Source organism: Callospermophilus lateralis, chromosome 1, assembly GCF_048772815.1.
Source record: "Callospermophilus lateralis isolate mCalLat2 chromosome 1, mCalLat2.hap1, whole genome shotgun sequence".
In the NCBI taxonomy this organism is placed as follows: Eukaryota; Metazoa; Chordata; class Mammalia; order Rodentia; family Sciuridae; genus Callospermophilus; species Callospermophilus lateralis.
Window position 1 is genome coordinate 95,481,459 of NC_135305.1, and position 20,821 is coordinate 95,502,279.

The 20,821-nt window shown below is 37.0% G+C and overlaps 1 protein-coding gene and 1 pseudogene across 3 annotated transcripts in view; one reads left to right on the top strand and one right to left on the bottom strand.

The window, feature by feature from the left end:
- Window positions 1–20,821, top strand: part of Sugct (succinyl-CoA:glutarate-CoA transferase) — a 694,998-nt gene that overhangs the window by 51,313 nt on the left and 622,864 nt on the right. For all 3 annotated transcript variants that reach the window (XM_076864086.2, XM_076864094.2, XM_076864102.2), the window contains exon 6: window positions 15,002–15,122. In XM_076864086.2, coding sequence (XP_076720201.2) covers window positions 15,002–15,122 — 121 coding nt within the window. The remainder of the gene's footprint in view (window positions 1–15,001; window positions 15,123–20,821) is intronic.
- LOC143405788 (CYFIP-related Rac1 interactor B pseudogene) lies at window positions 9,344–10,639 on the bottom strand (annotated as a pseudogene).

The following is a 20,821-nucleotide window of genomic DNA, read 5'->3' on the forward strand; positions in this document are numbered from 1 at the left end:
ACAAGAACAAGGTATAGCAGCACCAATACAAATAGATCAAGGAACAGACAGACATGGGTTGGATTTTCAGAAAGGGCCACTGAGACAATAAAAATTACTTGGAAATCAGAAAGACCAGTATGGGTTCCTCAGTGGCCCCTGACTAAAGAAAAGATACAAGCAGCCCATGATCTGGTCAAACAACAATTAGCTGAAGGACATATACAACCTTCTGTGTCTCCCCATAATACTCCCATTTTTGTCATCAAAAAGAAATCTGGTAAATGGAGATTATTGCAAGATTTAAGAGCCATTAATAATGAGATGATTATTATGGGGCCTGCTCAATCGGGGATTCCTCAATTGTCTGCTTTGCCAAAAACTTGGTATGTTTTAGTTATAGATATTAAAGATTGTTTTTTTTCAATTCCAATTTATCCTGAGGATAGTCCACGTTTTGCATTTACTATCCCTGCACTGAATCATGAAGGTCCTGATCAGAGATATGAATGGAAAGTACTCCCTCAAGGGATGGCTAACAGCTCAACTATGTGTCAAATTTATGTTAACAAAGCAATCCAGCCACTTAGAAATCAAAATCCTGAACTACAAATATTTCACTATATGGTTGATGTATTATTAGCACACAAAGCTAAAAACACATTGCTAGAATGTTATGCCACACTTACAAACTTATTAAAAAATTATAATCTAGAGATAGCAATAGATAAAGTACAATTAAATTTTCCAATTAATTATTTAGGAGTTCTATTATCCTCAACCATGGTCCCTCCACCAAAAATTCAAATACGAGTAGATCAACTCAAATCACTTAATGACTTTCAAAAGTTATTAGGAGACATAAATTGAATAAGGCCTTATCTAGGTATACCAACAGGAGAGTTGGGACCTTTATTTGATATCCTAAAAGGTCCATCAGATCCAAATTCACCCCGAATGTTAATGCCTGAAGCAAGAAAGGCATTAAAAATCATTGAAACATATATGGAAAATATGCATTTGGATAGAATTGATATAAGTTTGCCTTTATTATTTATTGTACTACCAACAAAAAATATTCCTACAGGAGTATTTTGGCAAGAAGGTCCATTATTATGGATACATTTATCTTATTCTCCTAACACTATTCTTACTAGGTATCCTGAGGCTGTAGGACAATTAATACTCAAAGGAATAAAAGCAGCAAAGGGAGTGTTTGGAATTTCTCCCAATAAAATTATTACTCCATATACTATGAATCAAATTGATGAAGTTAGCTAATGAGTTAAATACTTGGGCAATAATCATGTGCAAATCTAATGTTTCATTTGATAACCACTTACCATCTAATCCTTTATTGTCTTTTTGGTCATCGCATCCTGTAATTTTTCCAAAAATGACAAGAAAAACCCCTATCATGAATGCTCCAAATATATTCACTGGTGGATCAAATAATGGTACAGCAGCAATAGTTACACCTGATCAAACTTTTACATTTTTAGTACCCAAACAATCAGCTCAAAAGGTAGAGCTTAATGCAGTATTACAAGCTTTTGTGATGTTTAAAGATTCTGTATTTAATTTATTTTCCAATAGTCAGTATATAGTTAATGCTATAGTATCCCTTGAAGATGCTGGTAGGATTTCCCCTTCCTCTACTGTTTTTTTCTTTGCTTTCTACTATACAAAGTCTAATCTGGGACAGAAAAGATCCATTCTTTATAGGACATATCAGGGCACATACAGGATTGCCTGGAGCCCTTAGTTTGGGCAATGATTTAGCAGATAAAACTACACATGACATACATATTTTCTCTACACTAGAAGAAGCTACAAATTTTTATAAAAGTTCGATGTCAATGCTAATACTTTACAAAAGCATTTTAAAATAACTAAGGAACAAGCTAGACAAATAATAAAACAATGTCAAAATTGTGTGACCTTTTTACCACAAGTTAATTTTGGAATCAATCCTAGAGGATTGATACCTAACCATATTTGGCAGATGGACGTCACACACTTGCCAGAATTTGGAAAATTAAAATATTTGCATGTTACACTTGATACTTCTTCCGTATTTTTGATGGGCTCCCTTCATGCTGGAGAAAAAACTAAAGATGTTATAGCTCATTGCTTACAAAATTTTGCCACTGTGGGCATTCTAAAACAGTTAAAAACAGATAATGCCCCTGGTTATACTTCTACCTCTTTTAAACAGTTTTGCTCATCATTTGGCATTACTCATATAACAGGAATCCCATACAATTCACAGGGACAAGGCATAGTTGAAAGAGTTCATCAAACTATTAAAATGTACTTATTAAAGCAAAAAGAAGGAATTGGGAAGCGGTATATATTCCCCAAAGATAAACTTAAAATAACCCTTTTTACTCTAAACTTTTTAAATTTGGATTCATCAGGGCTTAGTGCTGCGGAAAGGCATATGTGTCCAAAAAATGTACATAAGCCCAAGGTACTTTGGAAGGATATTCTAACAGGACAATGGTAAGGTCCTGACCCAGTAATTGTCTGGAGTCGGGGGTCTGTTTGTGTGTTTCCACAGGGAGAACAGCAGCCAATTTGGATTCCAGAGAGATTAACTAAAGTCCTGACCCAGTGATTGCCTGGAGTCGGGGGTCTGTTATGTGTTTCCACAGGGAGAACAGCAGCTGATTTGGATTCCAGAGACATTAACTAAAGCGATTTCTATAGACCAAAAAGAAGTTGATTTGGCTCAAATCCATAACAGCTGATATCCAGAACTCCAGTTTGACTATTCTTACATCTGTGACAGAACCAGGATGCTTTTTTCAATATCTATTTTATTATTGCCCTTTCCCATAGCATGAAGTTCTATTTTGATTTTTGAGCTCATACAGACCTAGGTTAATGTTTTGCTGATCAGTTCTATTTTTTTGACTATAGAGTTTTTAAACATTGCAATGGAGATTTCACCTGTAAAAAGTTATAAGGCCTTTACTATTATGTTATGTGTTGTATGTATTATATTATGTGTGCACACTAGTGTTTTGTGTTATATGTTTGAATGTACGTATGTCCATATATCATATATGATGAGCGCTCATGAAAAAATGGATCCAAATTTTTTTTTAATTTCACGTGATTTAAATGGTTTAATTTAAATTAGGTAAACAACTGTTGAGGATTGTTTTAATATGTGGACAAAAAAGGAGGTTAATAGATCTGTTTGTTTACTTTCATCTTTCCTTTTCATTTTATTTAATAATTCTCTTCAAGATAATGTAAATTGTTAAGAAAATTATTTTCTTTTAGTGCCTTCTGGAATGTTACATAATTTTTTCTTTAGCCATTATTGCCAGAATTCCTATCTTCATCCCAGTGCTGGTGAAGACAAAGATAAAACCAATCTACAGCTTCTGCAATAGCCATCACTGAACTGCTTGCAGAACTTGCCTGGACTATGTGTCACTTGTATACATTGTGAACTCACTTGTATGCATTGTGAACTATCTGTTGGTGCAGCGACTTGTGGTAGTGTTGGGGTATTTATGCTGATGGTGTCATTGGTGGTACAATTTTTCCAAAAGGAGTCATCAATTGGCTTGGTTTATCTTCCTCCCTTCTGCTTGTCATGATCGTTCAGGTAAAATTTGGGGGCCAACAGAGGTGAGGCAAAGAACCTCACCCCCGCTGGTATAAAGACCTCTCCACAGGTGTGGCTGTATACTGGACTGTAGTCAGTGATGGGTAAGATCCAATTGCAATGGTACCAACCTAAGACAGGAGGCTGACGCCTTGAGGTCAGCTCATCCGATAACGGGTAAGGACCATATGTATATTGGACAACCTAAGGCAGGCACGGTCCCTAAGCCACATGCTTGTTGTTTAAACAGAGAGGGGGAGATGTTGAGAGCCACAGCCGAAGGGGCCCCAGCAAACTTTCAGACTTCCAGCTGATGATTGGCTCACAGCGGCCCCAGCAACATCTAGCTGATTGGCTCCTCTGCGGTGATGCTCATTGGGCTGTTTCCCTGCCCTTTCAGGCCACGGAGCTGCTCATTGGGGGACTTTTTTTGGCTCCTCCCATGCGACCCAGCCAATTGGCCTCAAGAGCAGGAGGATTGTGGGAGGTGGAGAGGCTGGTGGTGGGGAGTGTGGCTTGTGGGAAGCCAGTGGTGGCAGTTGGGCTCTGAGGGTTTTTCCTGAGGAGCTGTTTTGTTTGGTGTGTGTGGTTTTAAAAATAAAGTTAGTTTCTTTTGACAAGTGGCTCCTGAATTGTGCCCAGCCAGACTGCGGCAACGGGCGTGCACCACTGTACCCAGATTATTTGTATTCTTGATAATTGCCATTCTGATTGGAATAAGATAAAATCTCAATGTAGTTCTGATTTGCATTTCTCAGATTTGCTGGAGAAATTGGAACATTTTTTTCATATATTTATTAGCCATTTGTATTTCTTCTTTTGAGAAGTGTCTGTTTAGTTCTTTTGCCCATTTATTAATGCATTATTATTTTTTGGTGTTTTTTAACTTCTTTTTTATTCAGGATATTAATGCACTATCTGAGAAACAGGTAACAAAGATCTTCTCCCATTTTGTAGGCTCTCTCTTCACACTCTTATTTGTTTCCTTTGCTTTGTAGAAGCTTTTTAATTTGATGCCATCCCACTTACTGATTTTTAGCTTTACTTCTTGAGTCTTGTTAAGAAAGTTGAAGCCTGTGCCAATATGTTGGGATGTTGGGCCTATATTTTCTCCTAACAGTTGCAGAATTTCTGGTCTAATTCTTAGGTTTTTGATCCACTTTGAATTGATGTGTGCAGGGTGAGAGATAAGGGACAAGTTTCCAGCACCATTTGTTGAAAAGGCTCTTTTTTTCAACATAAGTTTTGGGCACCTTTGTCAAGTATCAGAGGTCTGCATCTATGTGGATTTGTCTCTGTGTCTTCTATTCCATCAGTCTTCATGACTGTTTTAGTACCAGTACCATGCTGTTTTCATTACTACAGCTCTGTAATATAATTTGAGGTTCAGTATTGTGATGCCTTCAACATTGCTCCGCTTGCTCAGGATTGCTGTGGCTATTCTGGATCTTTTATGTTTCCAAGTGAATTTTAGAACATTTTCTAGTTCTGTGAAGAATGTCATTGGTATTTTGATGAGGATTGCATTAAATCTGTATAGCACTTCTGGTAATATGGCCATTTGATAATATTAGTTTTGCCTATTCAAGAACAATGGAGGCCTTCTTATCTTCTAAGATCTTCAATTTATTTCTTCAGAGTTCCATAGTTTCCATTGTAAAGGTCCTTCACTGCTTTGTAGTATCAAATCCCAAAGATCTTATTTTATTTTTTGATGTTATTGTGAATAGGATAGTTTGCCTAATGTATTTCTCAGCAGATTCATTATTGGAGTTTAGAAAAGTGATTGATTTATCTATGTTTCTCTTATATTCTGCTACTTAACTAACTTTGTCAGCTCTGTAAATCTTCTGGTAGATTTTTTGGGGTCTTCTAAATGAAAGATCATGTCATTAGCAAAACAGATTATTTAACTTCTTTTTTAATTTGTATCTTTTTAAATTTTCTTCTTTTGCCTGATTGTTCTGGCTAGAGTTTCAAGGACTATGTTGAATAGAGAGAGAGAGAGAGAAAGAGTGTGTGTGTGTGTGTGTGTATGTATATGTGTGTGTGTGTGTATATATATATATATATATATATATATATATATATATATATTCTTTTATTTTTTTAAACCAGGAAGTGAACCCATAGGCACTTAACATCTCAGCCACATCCCTAGCCCATTTTTTTATTGGTTGTTCAAAACATTACAAAGCTCATGACATATCATCTTTCATACATTTGATTCAAGTGAGTTATGAACTCCCATTTTTACCCCAAATACAAATTGCAGAATCACATCAGTTACACATTCACATTTTTACATAATGCCATATTTGTGACTGTTGTATTCTGATGCCTTTCCTATCCCCTACTATCCCCCCTGCCCTCCCCTCCCATCTTCCCTCTCTACCTCATCTGTTGCTGTTCTCTCCCTTGTTTTTTCCCCACCTTTCCCCTCACAACCTCTTATATGTGATTTCGTATAACATTGAGGGTTTCCTTCCGTTTCCATGCAATTTCCCTCTCTCTCCCTTTCCCTCCCACCACTCGTCTCTGTTTAATGTTAATCTTTTCCTCATGCTCTTCCTCCCTGCTCAGTTCTTAGTTGCTCTCCTTAAATGGAAGAAGACATTTGGCATTTGTTTTTTAAGGATTGGCTAGCTTCACTTAGCATAATCTGCTCTAATGCCATCCATTTCCCTGCAAATTCCATGATTTTGTCATTTTTTAGTGCTGCATAATACTCTGTTGTGTATAAATGCCACATTTTTTTTTATCCATTCATCTATTGAAGGGCATCTAGGTTGGTTCCACAGTCTTGCTATTGTGAATTGTGCTGCTATGAACATCGATGTAGCAGTGTCCCTATAGCATGCTCTTTTTAGGTCTTTTTTTTTTATTTATTCTTTTAGTTTTCGGCGGCACAACAAACATCTTTATTTGTACGTGGTGCTGAGGATCAAACCCAGGGCTGTGTGCATGCCAGGCGAGCACACTACTGCTTGAGCCACATCCCCAGCCCTCTTTTTAGGTCTTTAGGGAATAGACCGAGAAGGGGAATAGCTGGGTCAAATGGTGGTTCCATTCCCAGCTTTCCAAGAAATCTCCATACTGCTTTCCAGATTGGCTGCACCAATTTGCAGTCCCACTAACAATGAACAAGTGTACCCTTTTCCCCACATCCTCACCAGCACTTGTTGTTTGATTTCATAATGGCTGCCAATCTTACTGGAGTGAGATGGTATCTTAGGGTGGTTTTGATTTGCATTTCTCAGACTGCTAGCGATGGTGAGCATTTTTTCATGTACTTGTTGATTGATTGTATGTCCTCCTCTGAGAAGTGTCTGTTCAGGTCCTTGGCCCATTTGTTGATTAGGTTATTTGTTATCTTATTGTCTAATTTTTTGAGTTCTTTGTATAATCTGAATATTAGGACTCTATCTGAAGTGTGAGGAGTAAAGATTTGTTCCCAGGATGTAGTCTCCCTATTTACCTCTCTTATTGTTTCTTTTGCTGAGAAAAAACTTTTTAGTTTGAGTAAGTCCCATTTGTTGATTCTAGTTATAAACTCTTGGGCTATGGGTGTCCTATTGAGGAATTTGGAACCCGACCCCACAGTATGTAGATCGTAGCCAACTTTTTCTTCTATCAGACGCCGTGTCTCTGATTTGATATCAAGCTCCTTGATCCATTTTGATATAACTTTTGTGCATGGCGAGAGAAAGGGATTCAGTTTCATTTTGTTGCATATGGATTTCCAGTTTTCCCAGCACCATTTGTTGAAGATGCTATCCTTCCTCCATTGCATGCTTTTAGCCCCTTTATCAAATATAAGATAGTTGTAGGTTTGTGGATTGGTTTCTGTGTCCTCTATTCTGTACCATTGGTTCAACTGCTTGTTTTGGTACCAGTACCATGTTGTTTTTGTTACTGTTGCTCTGTAGTATAGTTTGAAGTCTGGTATCGCTATACTGCCTGATTGACACTTCCTGCTTAGCATTGTTTTTGCTATTCTGGGTCTTTTATTCTTCCATTTCTACAAGAGATGCCGTTGGGATTTTGATTGGCATTGCATTAAACCTATAGAGAACTTTTGGTAATATCGCCATTTTGATGATGTTAGTTCTGCCTATCCATGAACAGGGTATATTTTTCCATCTTCTAAGATCTTCTTCTATTTCTCTCTTTAGGGTTCTGTAGTTTTCATCGTATAAGTCTTTTACCTCTTTTGTTAGGTTGATTCCCAAGTATTTTATTTTTTTTGAGGATATTGTGAATGGAGTGGTTGTCCTCATTTCCATTTCAGAGGATTTGTCGCTGATATACAGGAATGCCTTTGATTTATACGTGTTGATTTTATATCCTGCCACTTTGCTGAATTCATTTATTAGCTCTAGCAGTTTCTTTGTAGACCCTTTTGAGTCTGTTAGATATAATATCATATCATCCGCAAATAGTGATAATTTAAGTTCTTCTTTTCCTTTTTTTTTGCCTTTAATTTCTTTTGTCTGTCTAATTGCTCTGGCTAGTATTTCAAGAACTAAATTGAATAGAAGTGGTGAGAGAGGGCATCCCTGTCTTGTTCCAGATTTTAGAGGGAATGCCTTCAGTTTTTCTCCATTTAGAATGATGCTAACCTGAGGCTTAGCATATATAGCTTTTACAATGTTGAGGTAAGTTTCTGTTATCCCTAGTTTTTCTAGTGTTTTGATCATAAAGGGATGCTGAACTTTGTCGAATGCTTTTTCTGCAACTATCGAGATGATCATCTGGTTCTTATCTTTAATTCTATTGATGTGGTGAATAACTTTTATTGATTTCCGTATATTGAACCAGCCTTGCATCCCAGGGATGAATCCTACTTGATCATGGTGCACAATTTTTTTGATATGCTTTTGTATTTGATTCGCCAGGATTTTATTGAGAATTTTTGCATCTAAGTTCATTAGAGATATTGGTCTGTAGTTTTCTTTCTTTGAAGTGTCTTTGTCTGGTTTCAGGATCAGGGTGATGTTGGCCTCATAGAATGAATTTGGAAGAGCTTCCACTTTTTCTATTTCTTAAAATAGCTTGAAAAGTATTGGTATTAATTTTTTTTTTGAAGGTTTTGTAAAACTCTGCTGTATGCCAATCCGGTCCAGGGCTTTTCTTGGTTGGTAGTCTTTTGATGGCTTCTTCTATTTCTTCCTTTGTTTTTGGTCTGTTTAAATTGTGTGTGTCTTCCTGACTCAATCTGGGCAGATCATATGACTTAAGAAATTTATCAATATCTTCACTATCTTCTATTTTATTGGAATATAGGGTTTCAAAATACTTTCTAATTATCTTCTGTATTTCTGTAGTGTCTGTTGTGATATTGCCGTTTTCATCCCATATGTTAGTAATTTGAGTTCTCTCTCTTCTTCTCTTCGTTAGCATGGCTAAGGGTCTGTCGATGTTATTTATTTTTTCAAAGAACCAACTTTTAGTTTTATCAATTTTTTCAATGTTTTTTTTTGTTTCAATTTCGTTGATTTCCCCTCTGATTTTAATTATTTCTTGTCTTCTACTACATTTGCTGTGGTTTTGCTCTTCCTTTTCTAGGGTTTTGAGATGTAGTGTGAGTTCATTTATTTGTTGGTTTTTTCTTTTTTTGAGGAATTAACTCCAGGAAATGAATTTCCCTCTTAAAACTGCTTTCATTGTGTCCCATAGATTCCAGTATGTTGTGTCTGTATTGTCGTTTATCTCTAAGAATTTTTTTTTTTTTTAGAAAAATGAAAGCTGATTTTTATTTTATCATCGACAGCCATCCTTTAAACATGAACATGCATACGTAATATCTACGCACACATCACAGTTTTTAACGTTAGTTAATAAAGGTTAAACACACAACATACATCCTTTAAAAAAAGTCAAAATGCAAACTTAAAACTTTAAACAAAAGTCTTAACTAATTTTAAAAAAGTTTTGTGTTGGGTACCATTTGTACAACACAGTTAATTTAAACATTTTCATTTTGGCTGCACATGAAAAAAGCGGCAGTAGAAAATAAAGTCATTGAAGTTTTTTAAATAGCAGAGTAGGCAGTTTTGCCATGCAGGAGAAGCAATATTAAATATTAGTTTTCAAAAAAAAAATCCACATTTAAAAATATTTAGTTCAAGTCACAGAATTTTTCTCAGTAGAGAACCCAATGCAATGCATAATTAGCTGCCTTAGATGGCCTGTTTGAAAGGACAACGTCCCCTCAGAGTATAACTTTACTGATTTTGGCACAGAAAAGAAGTCTTAAGAACAAGAACATGATTAAAAAAGAGGGAAGAGGAACCGAGGAAAGAAATAAAAGCAAGAATAAATGAGATAGTAATTGCAATCACTAAAAAACTGCATTCTCAGTCATTGCAGAATACTGTCTTCTGTCTACAGCAGGTGCTTACTCCAGAACAGTTATTGCAGCATGGATTTAATTTGCTTGGAGGTCGTCTCATCATTCAAATGTTTTGTTGTGTACCTGAGAGCATTTAGAAGACCTTCTACACTATTAGGAGGTTGGTCCTTAAGAACTTTGATACAGCCTTTCATATCAATTTTGGAAGTTTTGGCAAATGCTCCCACTGGATGTACATGGTCATAGAGTATTATGACACCCACCATTACCCGCAAGCAGAATGACACTGTCTCTTCATTTGTAAATCTGCTTCTATACTCCGGAGTTTCCAGCATGACTCTACATACACTAGCCATGGTGCTTAAACAGTCTGTGGTATTTTCTAGTGGTAAATTTTTATTCTCTGATACAAATTTTGTTGTAGCATCACTTAAGGTTTTCAGCATGGGGGTTGCCTCAGCATAAAACAAAGACATTCGATTTGCCAATTCATTATTTACTTCATTTTCTCCTTCTGCTGGAACATTATTAATCCTCATCCGACTTAATGTTCTTCTATAGTAGCTGAAATCATTCTGTATGGCAGGATTTGTCATCTTGAGTTCATCAAACCGGAGTGTGAAGTGGAGAATTTCTGCAAACTGTTTAGCAAGAGCCTGCTCTCGCTCTAGATGCTGGGTGGGAGAATATGGGGTACTGGTCAAGGCTCCCAGAAGGCCTCTTAATGCTGCTTCTAACCTCTGAGAAAATTCATAAAATTTCTTTAATTTTCCTACAAATGGAACAACTGCACCCCATGCCTTCTCTTGCAACTTCTCATCTGCTGGATGTTGGATTGCCTCTCGTATTTCATGGCCTGCTCCTCTGTATGACTGCAAGTCCTCCAAGATACCTTCTGCATCTTTTAATACTACATTCACCTGATTATAAATTTCCTTCTCAGATTCTGTAGGCTGGGCATCTTCAGCCAGTGCTGGTGATTCTGTTGTTGTCCTTCTTTCCTCCCTCGAGCCTCCAGGCTCTCAGCCCCGCTCCTCCGCCCTCCTCGAGCCGCGGCGGCGGCTCCTCAACGGCGCTAGGGGGAGCCCTGGGCCCGGAGCGGGGAGCGGCGGCGGCCGGACCGGGAGCCCCTCCGCACCTGCCCCTGTGGTGGCGCCGCGACGAACTAGGCGGCCTCTAAGAATTTTTTGATTTCCTCCTTTATGTCTTCTGTAACCCATTGATCATTCAGTAACATATTGTTCATTTTCCAGGTGATGCAAGATTTTTCCTTCCTTCTTTTATCATTGATTTCCAGTTTCATTCCATTATGATCAGATATGGTGCATGGTATTATCTCCACACCTTTATATTTACTGATAGTTGCCCTATGGCATAATATATGGTCTATCTTTGAGTAGGATCCATGTGCTGCTGAGAAGAATGTGTATCCACTTGATGATGGTTGATATATTCTATATATGTCGGTTAAGTCTAGGTTATTGATTGCGTTATTGAGTTCTATAGTTTCTTTATTCAGCTTTTGTCTAGAGGATCTGTCTAATGCCAAGAGCGGTGTGTTGAAGTCCCCCATAATTATTGTGTTGTGGTCTATTTGACTCTTGAACTTGAGGAGAGTTTGTTTTATGAACGTCACAGCACCATTGTTTGGTGCATACAAATTGATAATTGTTATGTCTTGATGGTGGATGGTTCCTTTTAACAGTATATAGTGTCCTTCTTTATCTCTTTTGATTAACTTAGGTTTGAAGTTGATTTTATTCGATATGAGTATGGCCACTCCTGCTTGCTTACAAGGGCCATGTGAGTGGTGTGATTTTTCCCAACCTTTCACCTTCAGCCTATGTATGTCTTTTCCTATCATATGAGTCTCCTGAAGGCAGCATATTGTTGGATTTGTTTTTTTAATCCAGGTTACTAGCCTATATCTCTTGATTGGTGAATATAAGCCATTAACATTAAGGTTACAATTGAAATATGGTTTGTACTTCCAGTCATGTTTATTTATTTATTTATATTAGTTTGGCTAGTTTTTCCTCTTTGGTTATTTTTCTCCCCCTTTACTGAGATACCTACCACTGTTAGTTTTGGGCACTATTTTTCAGTTCCTCTTCTTGTAGTATTTTGCTCAAAATGCTTTGCAGTGCTGGTTTTCTGGCTGCGAATTCTTTTAGCTTTTGTTTATCATGAAATATTTTAATTTCATTGTCAAATCTGAAGCTTAATTTTGCTGGATACAATATTCTTGGTTGGAATTCATTATTTTTCAGCATTTGAAGTACGTTGTTCCAGGATCTTCTTGCTTTCAAAGTCTGTGATGAAAAATCAGTCGTTAACCTAATTGGTTTACCCCTGAATGTAATCTGCCTCCTTTCTCTCGTAGCTTTTAATATTCTCTCCTTGTTTTGTATGTTGGCTATCTTCATAATTATATGTCTTGGAGTTGGTCTATTATGGTTTTGACTGTTTGGGGTCCTGTAGGCTTTCAGGATTTGGCAATCCATTCCATCTTTTATCTCTGGGAAGTTTTCTAGGATTATTTCATTTAATAGGTTGTCCATTCCTTTGGTTTGAACCTCTATACCTTCTTCTATCCCAGTGACTCTCAGGTTTGTTTTTTTATGACATCCCATATCTCTTGGATAGATTGCTCGTGAGATTTATGCATCCTTTCTGTGTTGACTATATTCTTTTTAAGTTGATAAACTTTGTCTTCATTATCTGATGTTCTGACTTCTACTTGATCTAGTCTATTTGTAATATTCTCATTAGAGTTTTTAATTTGGTTTATGGTTTCCTGCATTTCTAGGATTACTGTTTGTTTGTTTTTTTAAATCTCTATCTCCTGGTAAAGCTTGTTCTTTGCAGTTTGAATTTGTTTGTTTAATTCATTTTCAAAATATACTTTCATTGCTTGGACTTGCTGTCTCATGTCTTCTCTAATATTTCGTTCCATCTGAGTTAGGTATGCCTTGAGTTCTTTCCCTGTCCATGTTTCTGATGCTTCTAGGTCCTCCTGTAGATTTAAGTTCTACTGCATTGTTTGTATTTCCTTTTTTCCCTTGTTTTTTCATGTTGTTCACGTTACTTTCCAGCTCTGTTTGACTGCTGTGTAACTAGTTTCTCCTATAAATTTGTTTTAGTTTTGTATATCTCTGTTGTGTCTCCTTTGTGGTGGGAGATTATGCCTAGAAATGTTGGGCTTTATTGTACTTTAAAGCTGATTCATTCAATTCATAAAAGGCTTCCGGGTTCTGTATGCATATAGTGATTTGTTGTTTGTTCTTAGGACTTTATGTTTAGGTTAGGTGCTATGATGGTATGAGGGTTAGTATGTTTTGGCTACTTTAGAAGATTCCTCTACTGAAGCTGCATACTAACAGGCAATTGGATCAGGGTGTTGGTAGTAGCTAGGTATTTAGGAGCCCTATAGACAGCCTCGAGACATTCACCTATTTGCATTTAGACAATTACACGTAATGGAAGATGTAATGCTTGGGATGAAAGTTGGGAGGTAGGGGAAGGAAGGTGCTCTTAAAAAGAAAGAAGGAGAGAGAGATAGATAGATTAGAGGAGAATGAAAAGAACAATAAAACTTGAAACGGGAAAGAAAGAAGGAAACGGGGAGAATGGAAATGAGAGAGAAGAAAGAAAAAAAATTGAAGTCTTAGAGATCCATTTTCTTCTCTTCCTGTAGGCGTAGCTGTGCCCTCTGAGCTGAGCTTCTGCCCTCTACATGCCGATAGCAATCCCTGTAAGGCGGCTCCTGGGAGTCTCTCAATCTTGTCAGTCCAGAGCCGTTTCACTTCTCCGGCCCCTCTTCCCCTTCCTCCTGTCAGCCAGCCAGCCAGGTCCTGTTCACCGGAAGCGGTTCCCCAAAGATCTAGTTATACTTGCAGCCCCACCATGCATCCCATTTAAGCCCCAGTGCTGTGGAAACCTGGTGGCTAAGTCCTTGGGAGTCGCTACTGGTGATATGGGGGGTTGGGGGTCGGGAATCCCCTCTGCTTCCCTACAGACACGCCCCTGTAGAGATCCCTGAGGTTTCCTGGCTGCTTGTATCTGGATGGGGTGGGAGTCACACACCTGCTAAAGTGGATTCCACTGGGAAGGAATTCCGTCGGCTGAACTCCAATGATGTCACCTCTCTGCTATGGTGGGCCCCAGGCTTCTTGCAGGAGTGTCCGAAGGGAGGGGGTGGGACTGGTCCGTCCCCGGTTGGCCTCAGCTCCCGGCTCGCTATTTCATGAAGGCTTGGCTAAAGACCTCTTCCTGCCAAGCTGCGTCTCGAAGGCTAGCCACCCAGTCACAGTGGCTGTGGGTGGGTGGGAGGGCGGCCGCAGGGTGGCGCTCGGACAGCGGCTGGCAATTCTGGACCTCTGCGTCTCGTGGCGGGGATTCACTCGTCTGGGGCAGACTGTCACTTCCAAAAATCCTAGTAACTCCCTGCTGGTCTCTCTTCAGTGGAATTTTGCTAGGAGATTCTCCGCAGGTAGAATCTAAGCGTTTCTATGCGTCTCTCTGACCCCATCACTGAGGGGGTACTGAAAGCGCTGCCTCTCCGCCAGCCGCCATGTTGGATCATCCCTAGCCCATTTAAATTTTTTTTTTTTTTGAGACAGGATCTTACTAAATTGCTTGGGCCTTGCTAAATTGCTGAGGCTGGCTTTGAACTCACAATCCCTCAGCCTCAGCCTCCTGAGCCACTTGGATTACAGGCATGTGCCACTGTGCCTGGCTACCTATGCTTCTTATATTTAGACAGATCATTTAGCCTAAATATATTTCTTACATTTGAGGGATGTAAAAACAACTTAATATCATGTTAATAGCTATTATTTTACTGACAAATACTTCAAATAGTTGATTATGGCTTCTCATGTTTATACGAATCTACTTTATCTATTCTCTGTTTTTTTTATGAACTATTGCAAATTAAGAATCATTTGTGTTTGTTGAAATTAAAGTCCTATTATGTGGGAAAGTTGTTACAATTTGGAAGTCCCTTAAGAAGTCTGATTCATCTTTACCTCTTCCTTCAGCTTGCAGCTGTTTGTGATGTATTTGTGGAAAACTATGTCCCTGGAAAACTGTCCACAATGGGCCTGGGGTATGAAGATATAGACAAGATTGCTCCTCACATCATCTATTGCTCCATCACAGGTAGTTTAATCCCATACCCTTGCTAGGGAGTAAGTTTTTCAATTTTTTATTTTCTTGCTTCTATAAGAAACTTCTTGCAGGTATTGGTTTTCTTAAGCAATTCTGCTTTCCCTCTCCCTAAGCCATTTAGACTATTAAACATTAAGGAACATTAACTTAAATGAACATTTTCATATATTTATCTACTGTTTATATTTCTTTTTTTAATATTTATTTTTTAGTTATTGGTGGACACAACATCTTTGTTTATATGTGGTGCTGAGGATCGAACCTGGGCCACACGCATGCCAGGCGAGTGCGCTACCGCTTGAGCCACATCCCCAGCCCTGTTTGTATTTCTTCTTTGAATTGTCTGCCTATGGTTTTGCTATTTTTCTATATTGATGTTTTATAAATGTTTACAAAGTACTGTTATCAACTAATACAGATGAATTATAGGTGAAATATTGATTGATTTTAATATAACATAAAAATTGAATGTATCCCTATAATGTATCAGGAAGTGCCAAACCAAGGGAAGGAGAAAAGTATTATAAAGTCTTTTGATTGTTAAGGCCTTGCCAGTGAACCTTGTGTGTGTGTGTGTATGTGTGTAGATTATAAGGAAAAAAGTCACAGTATTACTTAGTTTTTTATATTTTAAGTGGCTCTTAAAATAGAAACTTGTTAATAGTTTTGTCATAAAAGTTTATATTTTTAGTTTTTATTTATTAATCTATCAGATATTTATTGTAGGCTTATGATCTGGGTAGTATTCTATAGTTCTGGTTGCAAGAGTAAAGAAACCACACCTGTGCTCTCTAGAAGATTTATATTCTAGGATAGGGAAATATATATGTAATATATATTTATTTAATTCAGTTTAACACAGATAAGGGCTACAGGACAAGAGGGATGGGGCAAAGAGGAGATGCTTTATACTGGGAATAGAGAGAAGGCTTCATTGAGGAGTTGACATCTGAGCAGAGACTTGAATAAAGTAAAAGAGTGTACCATTTAAATATTTGAAAGAAGGAACTGACTACATTTGAGGAACCAGCTATGCCAGTGTGGCTGAATCAGAATGAGTAAGGGGGAATGTCATAAGTAGAAAAGCAGGGATATATTCATTAGCAAGATCATAAAAACAAAACAAAAGAAAACTCATGGGCTACTTTTAAGGAATTTGGCCTTTATCTTGAGTTACATTGTAAGCTAAAAGAGAGTTGAGCAGAAGAATGATATGATCTGACATATTTTAAAAAGGATATCTCTAGCTACTGTATTGAGAATTGATGTAGAGAACAAAGGCAAAAGCAGAAGCACAGTTATGAAGCTGTTGGAAAGTACCAGGCTAGAGATGACAATGGCTTGAATTAGAGTGGTAGTGGTGCAGGTAGTTGCAGAATTGCATTCAGAATAGGATTCTGAATGTTTTCAGGTTAAAATGGATAGGATTTGCAAATGGATTATAGGTGAGTATCAGAGAAAGAGTAGGGTTAAGGATGATGTTAAGATTTTGCCCTGAGCAGTTAGAAGAACAAAATTACTATTTACTAAGATGAGCAAACAGGAAAAAAAAATTGTGGGGAAAATGTCAAGAGTCAGGTTTTGGATTTATCTTTGAGATGTCTGTTAGATAGTCAAGTGGGGAAGTGAAGCAAAGGATTGGAACTAAGAGTCAAGAGTTCAGAGAAGATGGAATATTTGGTAGTTGTGAGCAAATGTGATCCCTGGGTGCAATCTTTTGAGAGTGAGTGCAGAAGAAAAAGGACAGTACCTGAAGTTGAGGTCAATTAACTCCAGTGACTAGAAGTGTAGATGATAACTAGGACACAGAAGAGAAGGTTGAAAAGGAATTTTTCCCCAACATATGCTCAAGAGATTTTATATTTCTCATTAAAAATTAGAAATTGTTTTAACCATATGGCTTTGGTTTATATCTTCCATGTTCTTTTTTTATTTGTTCTTTTAGTTATACATGACAGTATAATGTATTTTGGCAGAATATACATACATTGAGTATAACTTATTATATTTAGGATCCCACTTTTGTGGTTGTACATGAGGTGGAGTTACTCTGGTTGTGAACAGAAATTCAAGGCTAGGAAAATTATGACCCATTAATTCTACTGTATTTCCTATTCCCCTATTCCTCCCTTCCTTTCATTTCCCTTTGTCTAATCCAGTGGATTCCTATTATTCCCCTCCCCTACTTCCCCTTTTTTGGGTTTGCATTCACAAATCAGAGAGAACATTTGGCCTCTGGTTTTTTTTGGGTTGGCTTATTTCACTTAGCATGTTATTCTCCAATTCCATCCATTTACAGGCAAATGCCATAATTTCGTTCTTCTTTATGGTGAGTAACATTCCAGTGTGTATGTATGTCACATTTTCTTTATCCATTCATCCTTTGAAGGACACCTAGGTTGTTTCCATAGCTTGGGTATTGTGAGTTGAGCTTCTGTAAACATGGATGTGGCTGTGTCACTGTTATATGCTGTTTTAAAGTCCTTTGGGTATAGACCAAGAAGTGGGATAATTGGGTCTAATGGTGGTTCCATTCCAAGTTTTGTAAGGAATATTCATACTGACTTCCATAGTGGTTGCACCAATTTGCAGTCCCACCAACAATGTATGAGAGTACATTTCTCCCCATATCTTTGCCAACATTTATTGTTACTTGTATTCTTTATAATTGCCATTTTGACTAGAGTGAGATGGAATCTTAGTGTACACTGTTTTAATTTGCATTTCTCCAATTGCTTAAGATGTTGAGCATTTTTAATATATTTATTGGCCATTTGTATTTCTTCTTCTATAAAGTACTTCTCAGTTCCTTAGCCTGTTTATTGATTGGATTCTTCTTCTTCTTTTTTTTTTTTTTTTTTTTTTTGGTGTTACATTTTTTGAGTTCTTTGTATATCCCGGAAATTATGCCATATCTGAGGTACTGGTGGTGAAGATTTTCTCCCAGTCTGTAGGATCTCTGTACATGTTATCAATTGTTTCCTTTGCTATGAAGAAGTTTTTTAGTTTGATACCATCCCATTTATTGATTCTTGTGCTTTAGGAGTCTTATTGAGGAATTAGGTTCCTAAGTCTACATGATGGAGTGTTGGGCTTATATTTTTCTTCTAGTAGGCAGAGGGTCTCTGGTCTAAAGCCTGGGTCCTTAATCCAGTTTGAACTGAGTTTTGTGTTGGGTGAAAGATAAGGGTTCAATTTCATTTTACTATGTCTGGATTTCCATTTTTCCCAGCACCATTTGTTGAAGAGGCTATCTTCTCTCCAATGTATTTTTGTGGTGCTTTTGTCTAGTATGAGATAACTGTATTTAGGTGGGTTTGTCTCTGTATGTTCCATTCTGTTCTGTTGGTCTTCATGCCTGTTTTTGTGCCAATACCATGCTGTTTTTGTTACTATAGCCCTGTACTATAATATAAGTTCTGGTATTGTGGTGCCTCCTGCATCATTTTTTGGCTAAGCATGCTATTCTGAGCCTGTTATTTTTCCAAAAGAATTTCAGGATTGCTTTTTCTATTCCTGTGAAGAACATCATTGGGATCTTTATAGGAATTGCATTAAATCTGCATAGCACTTTTGATAGTATGGCCATTTTGATAACATTGATTCTGCCTATCCAGGAACATGGGGAGATATTTCCATTATCTGAAGTCTTCTTCAGTTTCTTTCTTTAGTGTTCTGTAGTTTTCATTATAGAGGTCTTACACCTCTTTTGTTAGGTTGATTCACAAATATATTATATTTTTGAGGCTATTATAAAGGGGATAGTTTTCCTGATTTCTCTTTCAGCTGATATATCCTTGGTGTATAGAAATGCAATTGATTTATTGGTTTTGATTTTAAACCCTGCTACTTTGATGAGTTCATTTACAAGTTCTATGATCTTTCTTGTAGAGTTTTTTTTTGGGTGTTCTAAATATAGAATCATGTCCTTGGCAAATAGGAGTATTTTGAGTTCTTCTTTTCCCATTCGTATCCCTTTGGTTTATTTCTTTTTTTCTGATTGCTCTGACTAGAGTTTCCAGGACTATGTTGAATCACAGGGTGGTGGTGGTGGTGGAGACATGAATTCCCTCTTATTCCAGTTTTTAGAGGGAATGATTTCAAATTTTCTGCATTTAGAATGGTGTTGGTCTTGGGTTTAGTATATACAGCTTTTACAATGTTGAGTTATGTTTCTACTATGCCAAGTTTTTCTAGTGTTTTGAGCATGAATGGATTCTCAATTTTTTTTGAATGTTTTTCTGCATCTCTTGAGATAATCATGTGATTCTTGTCTTTAAGTTTATTGATGTGTCAATTGTGTTTATTGATTTCCATATATTGAACTAAACTTGATCCCTGGGATGAACCTCACTTGATCATGGTACACTATCTTTTAAATATGTTTTTATATGCAATTTGCCAGTATTTTATTGATAATTTTTATATCAGTGTTTATCAGGGACATTGTCTGAAATTTTCTTTCCTTTGAGTCTTTGTCTGGCTTTGGTATCAGGGTGATACCAGCTTCATAAAATGAGTTCAGAAGGGTTCTTTCCTTGAAAAGGAATTGTTAAAGGCATAGGAAGAGAACCTCCTAGTAGTGAAGTACGTAAACAGTTTATTTTCATAGCCAGTTTAAGCTTAACAGTATACAGAGTTTGAGCAGAAAGACACAAAGCATAATGTAGTCATTGACCTGAATTACTTGTATTTCCTAAATTTTCTATGCTCTTTCTCACTTCTGAGGTTGTTGACCATGATGTTCCCATTGTTTGGAACACTGTTCTTCTGCCATAACCTGTTCACTCTCTCCTTTTCCTTTAGATCTCAGCTTGGATATCATTACTTCTGTTCAGATTTTCTTCGTCTCTAAAGATTGGGTTGAGTATTCTTGTCCATGTTTGTGTTTGCCTCTTTACTTGCCTTTCTCTCCCTCTTTCCTTTAAGTTCTTGTTCTGTTCCCACATGGTAGGGGCTCAACAACTGTTTCTCGAATCAATGAATGAGTAATCAAAACTTGACTAAAGAGTTTTAAATAGCTGCCATTTTCTCTGCATTTTGCTTTTCATAGAGAAGTGGTAAAGATATGCATACACTTTCTGAAAAAACTTCCAGAGGATAACCTGGATGAGTGCATACTTGGCCTAATTTGCTATTTCTTCTATGCTATTTCTTCTACAGTTATCATCGATTTAAGATGCCAAAAGAACTTGTACATGATGTAAATATTCAATTATTGACATAAGTCACTATACCTTAAGTCTTTTCCTAAGGCAGGGAGAGGAACTAGTGCATTTAAAAAGATTTCAAAAAGAACTAAGCAAAAACTTTAGTCCTTATGTTACAGTAAATTCATCTTTAAAAAATCTTGTTTTACAGCAAAAAAGCCATAATATCTGTTGTTTATAATGTTTATTAGTCATAAAATTATAACAAAATTCTTATATTTCTGTGCATTCAGGTTGATTATTATAATATTTTGTTTTTCAGTATAATTATCTTTGTGGTATTATCACAACATAAAGTAAGTTGTAAATGCAATTTTCACATGATTATTATTTTAGGTGGGATGAAGAGCTGTAATGGTTATTAACTTCTTCTTTTTTTAGTACTGGGAATTGAACCCAGGGGTGCTTAACCACTGAGCCACATCCAAGCTTTTTTCTTTTTTTCGATTTTAAATCTTTATTTATTTTTCTTTTATTTAA